Source organism: Bufo gargarizans, chromosome 6 (genome assembly GCF_014858855.1).
Source record: "Bufo gargarizans isolate SCDJY-AF-19 chromosome 6, ASM1485885v1, whole genome shotgun sequence".
NCBI lineage: Eukaryota > Metazoa > Chordata > Amphibia > Anura > Bufonidae > Bufo > Bufo gargarizans.
Window position 1 is genome coordinate 78771315 of NC_058085.1, and position 17942 is coordinate 78789256.

Genomic DNA, 17942 nt, shown 5'->3' on the forward strand with positions numbered 1-17942 from the left:
TGCTCTCCATTCAGAATGTATGGGGATGAAACTGATCAGTTCTTTTCCGCTATTGAGCCCCTAAGACGGAACTCTATGCCGGAAAAGAATAACGCTAGTGTGAAAGTACCCTAAGGACAGCCAGGAGCTGCCAAAATTCGGTCCGGTATTTGACCTCACCTGTCTGTAAATCAGCCCAGCAGCACATGCTGGGAGGAAAATACCTGTTTTCCTAGACCAAACCTCTCACTGTGTCACACCGTATACACACACAGCTCTGCCTCTGTGTACCGCATACACACCTCTGCTACCTGTGTACCGCATACACACCTCTGCTACCTGTGTACCGCATACACACCTCTGCTACCTGTGTACCGCATACACACCTCTGCTACCTGTGTACCGCATACACACCTCTGCTACCTGTGTACCGCATACACACCTCTGCTACCTGTGTACCGCATACACACCTCTGCTACCTGTGTACCGCATACACACCTCTGCTACCTGTGTACCGCATACACACCTCTGCTACCTGTGTACCGCATACACACCTCTGCTACCTGTGTACCGCATACACACCTCTGCTACTGTGTACCGCATACCACCTCTGCTACCTGTGTACCGCATACACACCTCTGCCTCTGTGTACCGCATACACACCTCTGCCTCTGTGTACCGCATACACACCTCTGCCTCTGTGTACCGCATACACACCTCTGCCTCTGTGTACCGCATACACACCTCTGCCTCTGTGTACCGCATACACACCTCTGCCTCTGTGTACCGCATACACACCTCTGCCTCTGTGTACCGCATACACACCTCTGCCTCTGTGTACCGCATACACACCTCTGCCTCTGTGTACCGCATACACACCTCTGCCTCTGTGTACCGCATACACACCTCTGCCTCTGTGTACCGCATACACACCTCTGCCTCTGTGTACCGCATACACACCTCTGCCTCTGTGTACCGCATACACACCTCTGCCTCTGTGTACCGCATACACACCTCTGCCTCTGTGTACCGCATACACACCTCTGCCTCTGTGTACCGCATACACACCTCTGCCTCTGTGTACCGCATACACACCTCTGCCTCTGTGTACCGCATACACACCTCTGCCTCTGTGTACCGCATACACACCTCTGCCTCTGTGTACCGCATACACACCTCTGCCTCTGTGTACCGCATACACACCTCTGCCTCTGTGTACCGCATACACACCTCTGCCTCTGTGTACCGCATACACACCTCTGCCTCTGTGTACCGCATACACACCTCTGCCTCTGTGTACCGCATACACACCTCTGCCTCTGTGTACCGCATACACACCTCTGCCTCTGTGTACCGCATACACACCTCTGCCTCTGTGTACCGCATACACACCTCTGCCTCTGTGTACCGCATACACACCTCTGCCTCTGTGTACCGCATACACACCTCTGCCTCTGTGTACCGCATACACACCTCTGCCTCTGTGTACCGCATACACACCTCTGCCTCTGTGTACCGCATACACACCTCTGCCTCTGTGTACCGCATACACACCTCTGCCTCTGTGTACCGCATACACACCTCTGCCCTCTGTGTACCGCATACACACCTCTGCCTCTGTGTACCGCATACACACCTCTGCCTCTGTGTACCGCATACACACCTCTGCCTCTGTGTACCGCATACACACCTCTGCCTCTGTGTACCGCATACACACCTCTGCCTCTGTGTACCGCATACACACCTCTGCCTCTGTGTACCGCATACACACCTCTGCCTCTGTGTACCGCATACACACCTCTGCCTCTGTGTACCGCATACACACCTCTGCCTCTGTGTACCGCATACACACCTCTGCCTCTGTGTACCGCATACACACCTCTGCCTCTGTGTACCGCATACACACCTCTGCCTCTGTGTACCGCATACACACCTCTGCCTCTGTGTACCGCATACACACCTCTGCCTCTGTGTACCGCATACACACCTCTGCCTCTGTGTACCGCATACACACCTCTGCCATCTGTGTACCGCATACACACCTCTGCCTCTGTGTACCGCATACACACCTCTGCCTCTGTGTACCGCATACACACCTCTGCCTCTGTGTACCGCATACACACCTCTGCCTCTGTGTACCGCATACACACCTCTGCCTCTGTGTACCGCATACACACCTCTGCCTCTGTGTACCGCATACACACCTCTGCCTCTGTGTACCGCATACACACCTCTGCCTCTGTGTACCGCATACACACCTCTGCCTCTGTGTACCGCATACACACCTCTGCCTCTGTGTACCGCATACACACCTCTGCCTCTGTGTACCGCATACACACCTCTGCCTCTGTGTACCGCATACACACCTCTGCCTCTGTGTACCGCATACACACCTCTGCCTCTGTGTACCGCATACACACCTCTGCCTCTGTGTACCGCATACACACCTCTGCCTCTGTGTACCGCATACACACCTCTGCCTCTGTGTACCGCATACACACCTCTGCCTCTGTGTACCGCATACACACCTCTGCCTCTGTGTACCCGCATACACACCTCTGCCTCTGTGTACCGCATACACACCTCTGCCTCTGTGTACCGCATACACACCTCTGCCTCTGTGTAACCGCATACACACCTCTGCCTCTGTGTACCGCATACACACCTCTGCCTCTGTGTACCGCATACACACCTCTGCCTCTGTGTACCGCATACACACCTCTGCCTCTGTGTACCGCATACACACCTCTGCCTCTGTGTACCGCATACACACCTCTGCCTCTGTGTACCGCATACACACCTCTGCCTCTGTGTACCGCATACACACCTCTGCCTCTGTGGTACCCGCATACACACCTCTGCCTCTGTGTACCGCATACACACCTCTGCCTCTGTGTACCGCATACACACCTCTGCCTCTGTGTACCGCATACACACCTCTGCCTCTGTGTACCGCATACACACCTCTTGCCTCTGTGTACCGCATACACACCTCTGCCTCTGTGTACCGCATACACACCTCTGCCTCTGTGTACCGCATACACACCTCTGCCTCTGTGTACCGCATACACACCTCTGCCTCTGTGTACCGCATACACACCTCTGCCTCTGTGTACCGCATACACACCTCTGCCTCTGTGTACCGCATACACACCTCTGCCTCTGTGTACCGCATACACACCTCTGCCTCTGTGTACCGCATACACACCTCTGCCTCTGTGTACCGCATACACACCTCTGCCTCTGTGTACCGCATACACACCTCTGCCTCGTGTACCGCATACACACCTCTGCCTCTGGTGTACCGCATACACACCTCTGCCTCTGTGTACCGCATACACACCTCTGCCTCTGTGTACCGCATACACACCTCTGCCTCTGTGTACCCGCATACACACCTCTGCCTCTGTTACCGCATACACACCTCTGCCTCTGTGTACCGCATACACACCTCTGCCTCTGTGTACCGCATACACACCTCTGCCTCTGTGTACCGCATACACACCTCTGCCTCTGTGTACCGCATACACACCTCTGCCTCTGTGTACCGCATACACACCTCTGCCTCTGTGTACCGCATACACACCTCTGCCTCTGTGTACCGCATACACACCTCTGCCTCTGTGTAACCGCATACACACCTCTGCCTCTGTGTACCGCATACACACCTCTGCCTCTGTGTACCGCATACACACCTCTGCCTCTGTGTACCGCATACACACCTCTGCCTCTGTGTACCGCATACACACCTCTGCCTCTGTGTACCGCATACACACCTCTGCCTCTGTGTACCGCATACACACCTCTGCCTCTGTGTACCGCATACACACCTCTGCCTCTGTGTACCGCATACACAACCTCTGCCTCTGTGTACCGCATACACACCTCTGCCTCTGTGTACCGCATACACACCTCTGCCTCTGTGTACCGCATACACACCTCTGCCTCTGTGTACCGCATACACACCTCTGCCTCTGTGTACCGCATACACACCTCTGCCTCTGTGTACCGCATACACACCTCTGCCTCTGTGTACCGCATACACCCTCTGCCTCTGTGTACCGCATACACACCTCTGCCTCTGTGTACCGCATACACACCTCTGCCTCTGTGTACCGCATACACACCTCTGCCTCTGTGTACCGCATACACACCTCTGCCTCTGTGTACCGCATACACACCTCTGCCTCTGTGTACCGCATACACACCTCTGCCTCTGTGTACCGCATACACACCTCTGCCTCTGTGTACCGCATACACACCTCTGCCTCTGTGTACCGCATACACACCTCTTGCCTCTGTGTACCGCATACACACCTCTGCCTCTGTGTACCGCATACACACCTCTGCCTCTGTGTACCGCATACACACCTCTGCCTCTGTGTACCGCATACACACCTCTGCCTCTGTGTACCGCATACACACCTCTGCCTCTGTGTACCGCATACACACCTCTGCCTCTGTGTACCGCATACACACCTCTGCCTCTGTGTACCGCATACACACCTCTGCCTCTGTGTACCGCATACACACCTCTGCCTCTGTGTACCGCATACACACCTCTGCCTCTGTGTACCGCATACACACCTCTGCCTCTGTGTACCGCATACACCTCTGCCTCTGTGTACCGCATACACACCTCTGCCTCTGTGTACCGCATACACACCTCTGCCTCTGTGTACCGCATACACACCTCTGCCTCTGTGTACCGCATACACACCTCGCCTCTGTGTACCGCATACACACCTCTGCCTCTGTGTACCGCAGACACACCTCTGCCTCTGTGTACCGCATACACACCTCTGCCTCTGTGTACCCGCATACACACCTCTGCCTCTGTGTACCGCATACACACCTCTGCCTCTGTGTACCGCATACACACCTCTGCCTCTGTGTACCGCATACCACCTCTGCCTCTGTGTACCGCATACACACCTCTGCCTCTGTGTACCGCATACACACCTCTGCCTCTGTGTACCGCATACACACCTCTGCCTCTGTGTACCGCATACACACCTCTGCCTCTGTGTACCGCATACACACCTCTGCCTCTGTGTACCGCATACACACCTCTGCCTCTGTGTACCGCATACACACCTCTGCCTCTGTGTACCGCATACACACCTCTGCCTCTGTGTACCGCATACACACCTCTGCCTCTGTGTACCGCATACACACCTCTGCCTCTGTGTACCGCATACACACCTCTGCCTCTGTGTACCGCATACACACCTCTGCCTCTGTGTACCGCATACACACCTCTGCCTCTGTGTACCGCATACACACCTCTGCCTCTGTGTACCGCATACACACCTCTGCCTCTGTGTACCGCATACACACCTCTGCTCTGTGTACCGCATACACACCTCTGCCTCTGTGTACCGCATACACACCTCTGCCTCTGTGTACCGCATACACACCTCTGCCTCTGTGTACCGCATACACACCTCTGCCTCTGTGTACCGCATACACACCTCTGCCTCTGTGTACCGCATACACACCTCTGCCTCTGTGTACCGCATACACACCTCTGCCTCTGTGTACCGCATACACACCTCTGCCTCTGTGTACCGCATACACACCTCTGCCTCTGTGTACCGCATACACACCTCTGCCTCTGTGTACCGCATACACACCTCTGCCTCTGTGTACCGCATACACACCTCTGCCTCTGTGTACCGCATACACACCTCTGCCTCTGTGTACCGCATACACACCTCTGCCTCTGTGTACCGCATACACACCTCTGCCTCTGTGTACCGCATACACACCTCTGCCTCTGTGTACCGCATACACACCTCTGCCTCTGTGTACCGCATACACACCTCTGCCTCTGTGTACCGCATACACACCTCTGCCTCTGTGTACCGCATACACACCTCTGCCTCTGTGTACCGCATACACACCTCTGCCTCTGTGTACCGCATACACACCTCTGCCTCTGTGTACCGCATACACACCTCTGCCTCTGTGTACCGCATACACACCTCTGCCTCTGTGTACCGCATACACACCTCTGACCTCTGTGTACCGCATACACACCTCTGCCTCTGTGTACCGCATACACACCTCTGCCTCTGTGTACCGCATACACACCCTCTGCCTCTGTGTACCGCATACACACCTCTGCCTCTGTGTACCGCATACACACCTCTGCCTCTGTGTACCGCATACACACCTCTGCCTCTGTGTACCGCATACACACCTCTGCCTCTGTGTACCGCATACACACCTCTGCCTCTGTGTACCGCATACACACCTCTGCCTCTGTGTACCGCATACACACCTCTGCCTCTGTGTACCGCATACACACCTCTGCCTCTGTGTACCGCATACACACCTCTGCCTCTGTGTACCGCATACACACCTCTGCCTCTGTGTACCGCATACACACCTCTGCCTCTGTGTACCGCATACACACCTCTGCCTCTGTGTACCGCATACACACCTCTGCCTCTGTGTACCGCATACACACCTCTGCCTCTGTGTACCGCATACACACCTCTGCCTCTGTGTACCGCATACACACCTCTGCCTCTGTGTACCGCATACACACCTCTGCCTCTGTGTACCGCATACCACCTCTGCCTCTGTGTACCGCATACACACCTCTGCCTCTGTGTACCGCATACACACCTCTGCCTCTGTGTACCGCATACACACCTCTGCCTCTGTGTACCGCATACACACCTCTGCCTCTGTGTACCGCATACACACCTCGGCCTCTGTTACCGCATACACACCTCTGCCTCTGTGTACCGCATACACACCTCTGCCTCTGTGTACCGCATACACACCTCTGCCTCTGTGTACCGCATACACACCTCTGCCTCTGTGTACCGCATACACACCTCTGCCTCTGTGTACCGCATACACACCTCTGCCTCTGTGTACCGCATACACACCTCTGCCTCTGTGTACCGCATACACACCTCTGCCTCTGTGTACCGCATACACACCTCTGCCTCTGTGTACCGCATACACACCTCTGCCTCTGTGTACCGCATACACACCTCTGCCTCTGTGTACCGCATACACACCTCTGCCTCTGTGTACCGCATACACACCTCTGCCTCTGTGTACCGCATACACACCTCTGCCTCTGTGTACCGCATACACACCTCTGCCTCTGTGTACCGCATACACACCTCTGCCTCTGTGTACCGCATACACACCTCTGCCTCTGTGTACCGCATACACACCTCTGCCTCTGTGTACCGCATACACACCTCTGCCTCTGTGTACCGCATACACACCTCTGCCTCTGTGTACCGCATACACACCTCTGCCTCTGTGTACCGCATACACACCTCTGCCTCTGTGTACCGCATACACACCTCTGCCTCTGTGTACCGCATACACACCTCTGCCTCTGTGTACCGCATACACACCTCTGCCTCTGTGTACCGCATACCACCTCTGCCTGGGTACCGCATACACACCTCTGCCTCTGTGTACCGCATACACACCTCTGCCTCTGTGTACCGCATACACACCTCTGCCTCTGTGTACCGCATACACACCTCTGCCTCTGTGTACCGCATACACACCTCTGCCTCTGTGTACCGCATACACACCTCTGCCTCTGTGTACCGCATACACACCTCTGCCTCTGTGTACCGCATACACACCTCTGCCTCTGTGTACCGCATACACACCTCTGCCTCTGTGTACCGCATACACACCTCTGCCTCTGTGTACCGCATACACACCTCTGCCTCTGTGTACCGCATACACACCTCTGCCTCTGTGTACCGCATACACACCTCTGCCTCTGTGTACCGCATACACACCTCTGCCTCTGTGTACCGCATACACACCTCTGCCTCTGTGTACCGCATACACACCTCTGCCTCTGTGTACCGCATACACACCTCTGCCTCTGTGTACCGCATACACACCTCTGCCTCTGTGTACCGCATACACACCTCTGCCTCTGTGTACCGCATACACACCTCTGCCTCTGTGTACCGCATACACACCTCTGCCTCTGTGTACCGCATACACACCTCTGCCTCTGTGTACCGCATACACACCTCTGCCTCTGTGTACCGCATACACACCTCTGCCTCTGTGTACCGCATACACACCTCTGCCTCTGTGTACCGCATACACACCTCTGCCTCTGTGTACCGCATACACACCTCTGCCTCTGTGTACCGCATACACACCTCTGCCTCTGTGTACCGCATACACACCTCTGCCTCTGTGTACCGCATACACACCTCTGCCTCTGTGTACCGCATACACACCTCTGCCTCTGTGTACCGCATACACACCTCTGCCTCTGTGTACCGCATACACACCTGCCTCTGTTTACCGCATACACACCTCTGCCTCTGTGTACCGCATACACACCTCTGCCTCTGTGTACCGCATACACACCTCTGCCTCTGTGTACCGCATAACACACCTCTGCCTCTGTGTACCGCATACACACCTCTGCCTCTGTGTACCGCATACACACCTCTGCCTCTGTGTACCGCATACACACCTCTGCCTCTGTGTACCGCATACACACCTCTGCCTCTGTGTACCGCATACACACCTCTGCCTCTGTGTACCGCATACACACCTCTGCCTCTGTGTACCGCATACACACCTCTGCCTCTGTGTACCGCATACACACCTCTGCCTCTGTGTACCGCATACACACCTCTGCCTCTGTGTACCGCATACACACCTCTGCCTCTGTGTACCGCATACACACCTCTGCCTCTGTGACCGCATACACACCTCTGCCTCTGTGTACCGCATACACACCTCTGCCTCTGTGTACCGCATACACACCTCTGCCTCTGTGTACCGCATACACACCTCTGCCTCTGTGTACCGCATACACACCTCTGCCTCTGTGTACCGCATACACACCTCTGCCTCTGTGTACCGCATACACACCTCTGCCTCTGTGTACCGCATACACACCTCTGCCTCTGTGTACCGCATACACACCTCTGCCTCTGTGTACCGCATACACACCTCTGCCTCTGTGTACCGCATACACACCTCTGCCTCTGTGTACCGCATACACACCTCTGCCTCTGTGTACCGCATACACACCTCTGCCTCTGTGTACCGCATACACACCTCTGCCTCTGTGTACCGCATACACACCTCTGCCTCTGTGTACCGCATACACACCTCTGCCTCTGTGTACCGCATACACACCTCTGCCTCTGTGTACCGCATACACACCTCTGCCTCTGTGTACCGCATACACACCTCTGCCTCTGTGTACCGCATACACACCTCTGCCTCTGTGTACCGCATACACACCTCTGCCTCTGTGTACCGCATACACACCTCTGCCTCTGTGTACCGCATACACACCTCTGCCTCTGTGTACCGCATACACACCTCTGCCTCTGTGTACCGCATACACACCTCTGCCTCTGTGTACCGCATACACACCTCTGCCTCTGTGTACCGCATACACACCTCTGCCTCTGTGTACCGCATACACACCTCTGCCTCTGTGTACCGCATACACACCTCTGCCTCTGTGTACCGCATACACACCTCTGCCTCTGTGTACCGCATACACACCTCTGCCTCTGTGTACCGCATACACACCTCTGCCTCTGTGTACCGCATACACACCTCTGCCTCTGTGTACCGCATACACACCTCTGCCTCTGTGTACCGCATACACACCTCTGCCTCTGTGTACCGCATACACACCTCTGCCTCTGTGTACCGCATACACACCTCTGCCTCTGTGTACCGCATACACACCTCTGCCTCTGTGTACCGCATACACACCTCTGCCTCTGTGTACCGCATACACACCTCTGCCTCTGTGTACCGCATACACACCTCTGCCTCTGTGTACCGCATACACACCTCTGCCTCTGTGTACCGCATACACACCTCTGCCTCTGTGTACCGCATACACACCTCTGCCTCTGTGTACCGCATACACACCTCTGCCTCTGTGTACCGCATACACACTCTGCCTCTGTGTACCGCATACACACCTCTGCCTCTGTGTACCGCATACACACCTCTGCCTCTGTGTACCGCATACACACCTCTGCCTCTGTGTACCGCATACACACCCTGCCTCTGTGTACCGCATACACACCTCTGCCTCTGTGTACCGCATACACACCTCTGCCTCTGTGTACCGCATACACACCTCTGCCTCTGTGTACCGCATACACACCTCTGCTCTGTGTACCGCATACACACCTCTGCCTCTGTGTACCGCATACACACCTCTGCCTCTGTGTACCGCATACACACCTCTGCCTCTGTGTACCGCATACACACCTCTGCCTCTGTGTACCGCATACACACCTCTGCCTCTGTGTACCGCATACACACCTCTGCCTCTGTGTACCGCATACACACCTCTGCCTCTGTGTACCGCCACACCTCTGCCTCTGTGTACCGCATACACACCTCTGCTACCTGTATACACACACAGCTCTGCCTCTGTGTGCCGCATACACACCTCTGCTACCCGTATACACACACAGCTCTGCCTCTGTGTGCCGCATACACACCTCTGCTACCCGTATACACACACATCTCTGCTCTGTGTAACGCATACACACCTCTGCCTCTGTGTACAGCATACACACCTCTGCCTCTGTGTACAGCATACACACCTCTGCTACCTGTATACACACACAGCTCTGCCTCTGTGTACCGCATACACACCTCTGCCTCTGTGTACCGCATACACACCTCTGCTACCTGTATACACACACAGCTCTGCCTCTGTGTACCGCATACACACCTCTGCCTCTGTGTACCGCATACACACCTCTGCCTCTGTGTACCGCATACACACACAGCTCTGCCTCTGTGTGCCGCATACACACCTCTGCTACCCGTATACACACACATCTCTGCCTCTGTGTACCGCATACACACCTCTGCTACCCGTATACACACACAGCTCTGCCTCTGTGTGCCGCATACACACCTCTGCTACCCGTATACACACACAGCTCTGCCTCTGTGTGCCGCATACACACCTCTGCTACCGTATACACACACTGCTCTGCCTCTGTGTACCGCATACACACCTCTGCTACCTGTATACACACACAGCTCTGCTCTGTGTGCGCATACACACCTTGCTACCCGTATACACACACAGCTCTTGACTCTGTGTGCCAGCATACACACCTCTGCTACACCGTTATACACACACAGCTCTGCCTCTGTGTGCCGCATACACATCTCTGCTACCCGTATACACACACATCTCTGCCTCTGTGTACCGCATACACACCTCTGCTACCCGTATACACACACAGCTCTGCCTCTGTGTGCCGCATACACACCTCTGCTACCCGTATACACACACAGCTCTGCCTCTGTGTGCCGCATACACACCTCTGCTACCCGTATACACACACAGCTCTGCCTCTGTGTGCCGCATACACACCTCTGCTACCCGTATACACACACAGCTCTGCCTCTCTATACTGCATACACATCTCTGCTACCCGTATACACACACAGCTCTGCCTCTGTGTACAGCATACACACCTCTGCTACCCGTATACACACACAGCTCTGCATCTCTATACAGCGGTCCCTCAAGGTACAATATTAATTGGTTCCAGGACGACCATTGTAAGTTCAGTAATCGGTTCCAAAGCCCCAAAATGTCATCCAAGATAAGAGAAAAGGAAGATTTAAGAACAATAAGCAGATAACTAAGGGCTCTTTCACACTTGCGTTCTTTTCTTCCGGCATAGAGTTCCGTCGTCGGGGCTCTATGCCGGAAGAATCCTGATCCGTTTTATCCTAATGCATTCTGAATGGAGAGAAATCCGTTCAGGATGCATCAGGATGTCTTCAGTTCAGGACCGGAACGTTTTTTGGCCGGAGAAAATACCGCAGCATGCTGCGCTCTTTGCTCCAGCCAAAAATCCTGAACACTTGCCGCAAGGCCGGATCCGGAATTAATGCCCATTGAAAGGCATTGATCCGGATGCGGCCTTAAGCTAAACGTCGTTTCGACGCATTACTGGATTTGACGTTTAGCTTTTTCTGAATGGTTACCATGGCTGCCGGGACACTAAAGTCCTGGCAGCCATGGTAAAGTGTAGTGGGGAGCGGGGGAGCAGTATACTTACCGTCCGTGCGGCTCCCGGGGCGCTCCAGAGTGACGTCAGGGCGCCCCACGCGCATGGATCACGTGATCACATGGACACTTCATCCATGCGCATGGGGCACTCGGACGTCACTCTGGAGCGCCCCGGGAGCCGCACGGACTGTAAGTATACCGCTCCCCGCTCCTACTATGGCAACCAGGACTTTAATAGCGTCCTGGCTGCCATAGTAACACTGAACGCATTTTGAAGACTGATCCGGCGGGCACTTCCGGCAAATGGAGAACACGACGGATCCTGACAACGCTAGTGTGAAAGAGGCCTTAGACAAATAAAGCAAGTCCTTCCATATAACAGTCAGGAATAGCTGATAACTAGTAACTAATCCAGACATTTTACCAGAGAAGAGGCCTGGATCGGTTGTATCTGGATCTGAGGCTGAGGCATTGTATGTGGAGTCTGGTTTCAACTTACAACTGCCCAGAACAGACCGCTGTATGGTGAAAATATTGTATCCTGAGGGAGCACTGTACTGCATACACACCTCTGCTACCCGTATACACACACAGCTCTGCCTCTCTATACTGCATACACACCTCTGCTACCTGTATACACACAGCTCTGCCTCTGTGTACCGCATACACACCTCTGCAACCCGTATACACACACAGCTCTGCCTCTCTATACTGCATACACACCTCTGCTACCTGTATACACACAGCTCTGCCTCTGTGTACCGCATACACACCTCTGCTACCCGTATACACACACAGCTCTGCCTCTCTATACTGCATACACACCTCTGCTACCTGTATACACACAGCTCTGCCTCTGTGTACCGCATACACACCTCTGCAACCCGTATACACACACAGCTCTGCCTCTCTATACTGCATACACACCTCTGCTACCCGTATACACACACAGCTCTGCCTCTGTGTGCCGCATACACACCTCTGCAACCCGTATACACACACAGCTCTGCCTCTGTGTACCGCATACACACCTCTGCTACCCGTATACACACACAGCTCTGCCTCTGTGTGCCGCATACACACCTCTGCCTCTGTGTACCGCATACACACCTCTGCTACCCGTATACACACACAGCTCTGCCTCTGTGTGCCGCATACACACCTCTGCTACCCGTATACACACACAGCTCTGCCTCTCTATACTGCATACACATCTCTGCTACCCGTATACACACACAGCTCTGCCTCTGTGTACAGCATACACACCTCTGCTACCCGTATACACACAGCTCTGCATCTCTATACTGCATACACACCTCTGCTACCCGTATACACACACAGCTCTGCCTCTCTATACTGCATACACACCTCTGCTACCTGTATACACACAGCTCTGCCTCTGTGTACCGCATACACACCTCTGCAACCCGTATACACACACAGCTCTGCCTCTCTATACTGCATACACACCTCTGCTACCTGTATACACACAGCTCTGCCTCTGTGTACCGCATACACACCTCTGCTACCCGTATACACACAGCTCTGCATCTCTATACTGCATACACATCTCTGCTACCCGTATACACACAGCTCTGCATCTCTATACTGCATACAGACCTCTGCTACCCGTATACACACAGCTCTGCATCTCTATACTGCATACACATCTCTGCTACCCGTATACACACAGCTCTGCATCTCTATACTGCATACACACCTCTGCTACCTGTATACACACACAGCTCTGCATCTCTATACTGCATACACACCTCTGCTACCTGTATACACACACAGCTCTGCATCTCTATACTGCATACACATCTCTGCTACCCGTATACACACAGCTCTGCATCTCTATACTGCATACACACCTCTGCTACCCGTATACACACAGCTCTGCATCTCTATACTGCATACACATCTCTGCTACCCGTATACACACAGCTCTGCATCTCTATACTGCATACACACCTCTGCTACCCGTATACACACACAGCTCTGCCTCTCTATACTGCATACACACCTCTGCTACCTGTATACACACAGCTCTGCCTCTGTGTACCGCATACACACCTCTGCAACCCGTATACACACACAGCTCTGCCTCTCTATACTGCATACACACCTCTGCTACCCGTATACACACAGCTCTGCATCTCTATACTGCATACACACCTCTGCAACCCGTATACACACAGCTCTGCATCTCTATACTGCATACACACCTCTGCAACCCGTATACACACACAGCTCTGCCTCTGTGTACCGCATACACACCTCTGCTACCCGTATACACACACAGCTCTGCCTGTGTACCGCATACACACCTCTGCTACCCGTATACACACACAGCTCTGCCTCTGTGTACCGCATACACACCTCTGCTACCCGTATACACACAGCTCTGCATCTGTATACTGCATACACACCTCTGCTACCCGTACACACACAGCTCTGCATCTCTATACTGCATACACACCTCTGCTACCCGTACACACACAGCTCTGCATCTCTATACTGCATACACACCTCTGCTACCCGTACACACACAGCTCTGCATCTCTATACTGCATACACATCTCTGCTACCCATAGACAGACACACGTGTATGACTGGTCCAGACACATACTACAGTACATGACATCAGCCCCGGTACGTCATGTCCATCGTGCCTCTCCATGTAGAGATGTAGCAGAGCTGAAAGTGTTAGAAAAGTAAAGATAACAGTTTTACCTAAAGTTTTTGTGGTTTTTTTAACTCCCAGGAACACTTTGACCCTGAATAGATGCAATGCATATACAAATAATCACTACAGACAGGTGCGCACACACGCACATACATACACACACACATACATAGCTGCTGTGTACGCCAGTAACTCGCTGAGCGGCACAGATGTCACGGAGGTCATATCCTGCCTGTACAAATACATGATGACACGGCTTAATAAGCATCCGATCACGTGACGTGTACTAATGACTATAGTGTGACCTGCACACCACTACCAGGCGGCAGGCGTGACCATCCACATACTACAAGGGAGACACATGCAGGGGTCATACATGCAGTGCACACCAGACATATGTATAAGGCCTCATGCACACGACAGTATGTATTTTGCGGTATGCAAAAAAACGGATGCGCCAAAAAATATGGCTGACATCCGTGTGCATTGTGTATTTTGCAGAACTGAACAGCTGACCCCTAAGGGTCCATTCACACGTCCGTAGTGCATTGCGGATCCGCAATACACCCGGCCGGCACCCCCATAGAGCTGCCTAGTGCCAATTGTGGACAAGAATAGGACATATTCAATTTTTTTCCGGACCCATGGACCGGAAGATCGGCAGTGCGCTCCGGAAATGGGGATGCGTTGTGCTGTCCGCATCCATTCCTGCCCCATAGAGAATGAATGGGTCCGCACCCATTGCGCAATCTGCAGAACAGATGCTGACTCATTATTACGGACGTGTGAATGGAGCCTAATAGAACAGTCCGATCCTTGTCCGTAATGCAGACAACAATAGGACATGTTCTGTTTTGTTTTTTTTCAGAACGGACATACGAAAACGGAATGCACACGGAGTAACTTCCGTTTTTTGGGGTTTTTTTTTTTTTTTACAGACCCATTGACATGAATAGCTCCACATACAGTCCGCAAAAAAAAAAAAAATAATAATGAACGGACACGGGAAGAAAATACTTTGTGTGCACGAGCCCTAGCCTCATCTGCCGTAATATATATGTAGAGCCGTGTAATACATGTAGTATGTCAGGCATGTATATGGTATATGGAAAACAGGTGTCATACATGTAATATGTATACGTCCGCTGTGTCCGTGTATTACCAGCACTGTCTGTCACACATGTAGTATGTATACGTCCGCTGTGTCCGTGTATTACCAGCACTGTCTGTCATACATGTAATATGTATACGTCCGCTGTGTCCGTGTATTACCAGCACTGTCATACATGTAGTATGTATAGGTCCACTGTGTCCGTGTATTACCAGCACTGTCTGTCACACATGTAGTATGTATACGTCCGCTGTGTCCGTGTATTACCAGCACTGTCTGTCATACATGTAGTATGTATACGTCCGCTGTTTCCGTGTATTACCAGCACTGTCTGTCATACATGTAGTATGTATACGTCCGCTGTGTCCGTGTATTACCAGCACTGTCTGTCATACATGTAGTATGTATACGTCCGCTGTGTCCGTGTATTACCAGCACTGTCTGTCATACATGTAATATGTATACGTCCGCTGTGTCCGTGTATTACCAGCACTGTCTGTCATACATGTAGTATGTATACGTCCGCTGTGTCCGTGTATTACCAGCACTGTCATACATGTAGTATGTATAGGTCCACTGTGTCCGTGTATTACCAGCACTGTCTGTCACACATGTAGTATGTATACGTCCGCTGTGTCCGTGTATTACCAGCACTGTCTGTCATACATGTAGTATGTATACGTCCGCTGTGTCCGTGTATTACCAGCACTGTCTGTCATACATGTAATATGTATACGTCCGCTGTGTCCGTGTATTACCAGCACTGTCTGTCACACATGTAGTATGTATACGTCCGCTGTGTCCGTGTATTACCAGCACTGTCTGTCACACATGTAGTATGTATACGTCCGCTGTGTCCGTGTATTACCAGCACTGTCTGTCACACATGTAATATGTATACGTCCGCTGTGTCCGTGTATTACCAGCACTGTCTGCCATACATGTAGTATGTATACGTCCGCTGTGTCCATATATTACCAGCACTGTCTGCCATACATGTAGTATGTATACGTCTGCTGTGTCCATATATTACCAGCACTGTCTGCCATACATGTAGTATGTATACGTCTGCTGTGTCCATGTATTACCAGCACTGTCTGTCATACATGTAATATGTATACGTCCGCTGTGTCCGTGTATTACCAGCACTGTCTGTCACACATGTAGTATGTATACGTCCGCTGTGTCCGTGTATTACCAGCACTGTCTGTCATACATGTAATATGTATACGTCCGCTGTGTCCGTGTATTACCAGCACTGTCTGCCATACATGTAGTATGTATACGTCCGCTGTGTCCATATATTACCAGCACTGTCTGTCACACATGTAGTATGTATACATCCGCTGTGTCCATGTATTACCAGCACTGTCTGTCATACATGTAATATGTATACGTCCGCTGTGTCCGTGTATTACCAGCACTGTCTGCCATACATGTAGTATGTATACGTCCGCTGTGTCCATGTATTACCAGCACTGTCTGTCATACATGTAATATGTATACGTCCGCTGTGTCCGTGTATTACCAGCACTGTCTGTCATACATGTAGTATGTATATGTCCATGTATTACCAGCACTGTCTGTCACACATGTAGCATGTACACGCTGCACACATGTATGAGAAGCCATCTGCCAGGCACATGCACAGCGCTCACCTTCAGCAGGTCCAGCGGGTGGGTGCAGCACGCCGCCCCGCAGGAGGCCAGGCCCCCGAAATACCAGCGGGACACCCTGCGCTCCGCCATCCCTCAGCCTTCTCCCCCAAAATCCGGCCGGCCGGAGAGTCCAAGGGCCAGGGGCGGGGCCTGCCCTGCCGCGCCAGAGCCAATCGGATAGAGAGGAGTGCGACGCCCCGCCCACGTCGCTTCCAAACCTCGAGACTTGTTAAAGCGGCGCTGCCTGGAGGTGGGGTCCTCCGGGGAGAGCACGTGGTGTGTGCGGGGCTCTGGGGTTGAAGTCGGGAAAGGTCACCTGGTGCGGGGGGCACCTGCTTCTGCGGGAGGTGCGCGCCGTCCATGTGTATTGCTGCAGGGTGCCCTATGTAGCCTACAACTCCCAGCATTCCTTAGCAGGGGTAGTAGTTTCTGCAGCTGGAGAAACACGTTATCCTG

The 17942-nt window shown here is 52.9% G+C and overlaps 1 protein-coding gene across 1 annotated transcript in view; it reads right to left on the reverse strand.

The window, feature by feature from the left end:
* The window catches only part of SLC25A10 (solute carrier family 25 member 10), a 34759-nt gene extending 17133 nt beyond the window's left edge, over positions 1 to 17626 (reverse strand). The window contains exon 1 of the mRNA XM_044298657.1: positions 17487 to 17626. Coding sequence (XP_044154592.1) covers positions 17487 to 17576 — 90 coding nt within the window. The 5' untranslated portion in view covers positions 17577 to 17626. The remainder of the gene's footprint in view (positions 1 to 17486) is intronic.
* Positions 17627 to 17942: the final 316 nt, after the last annotated feature.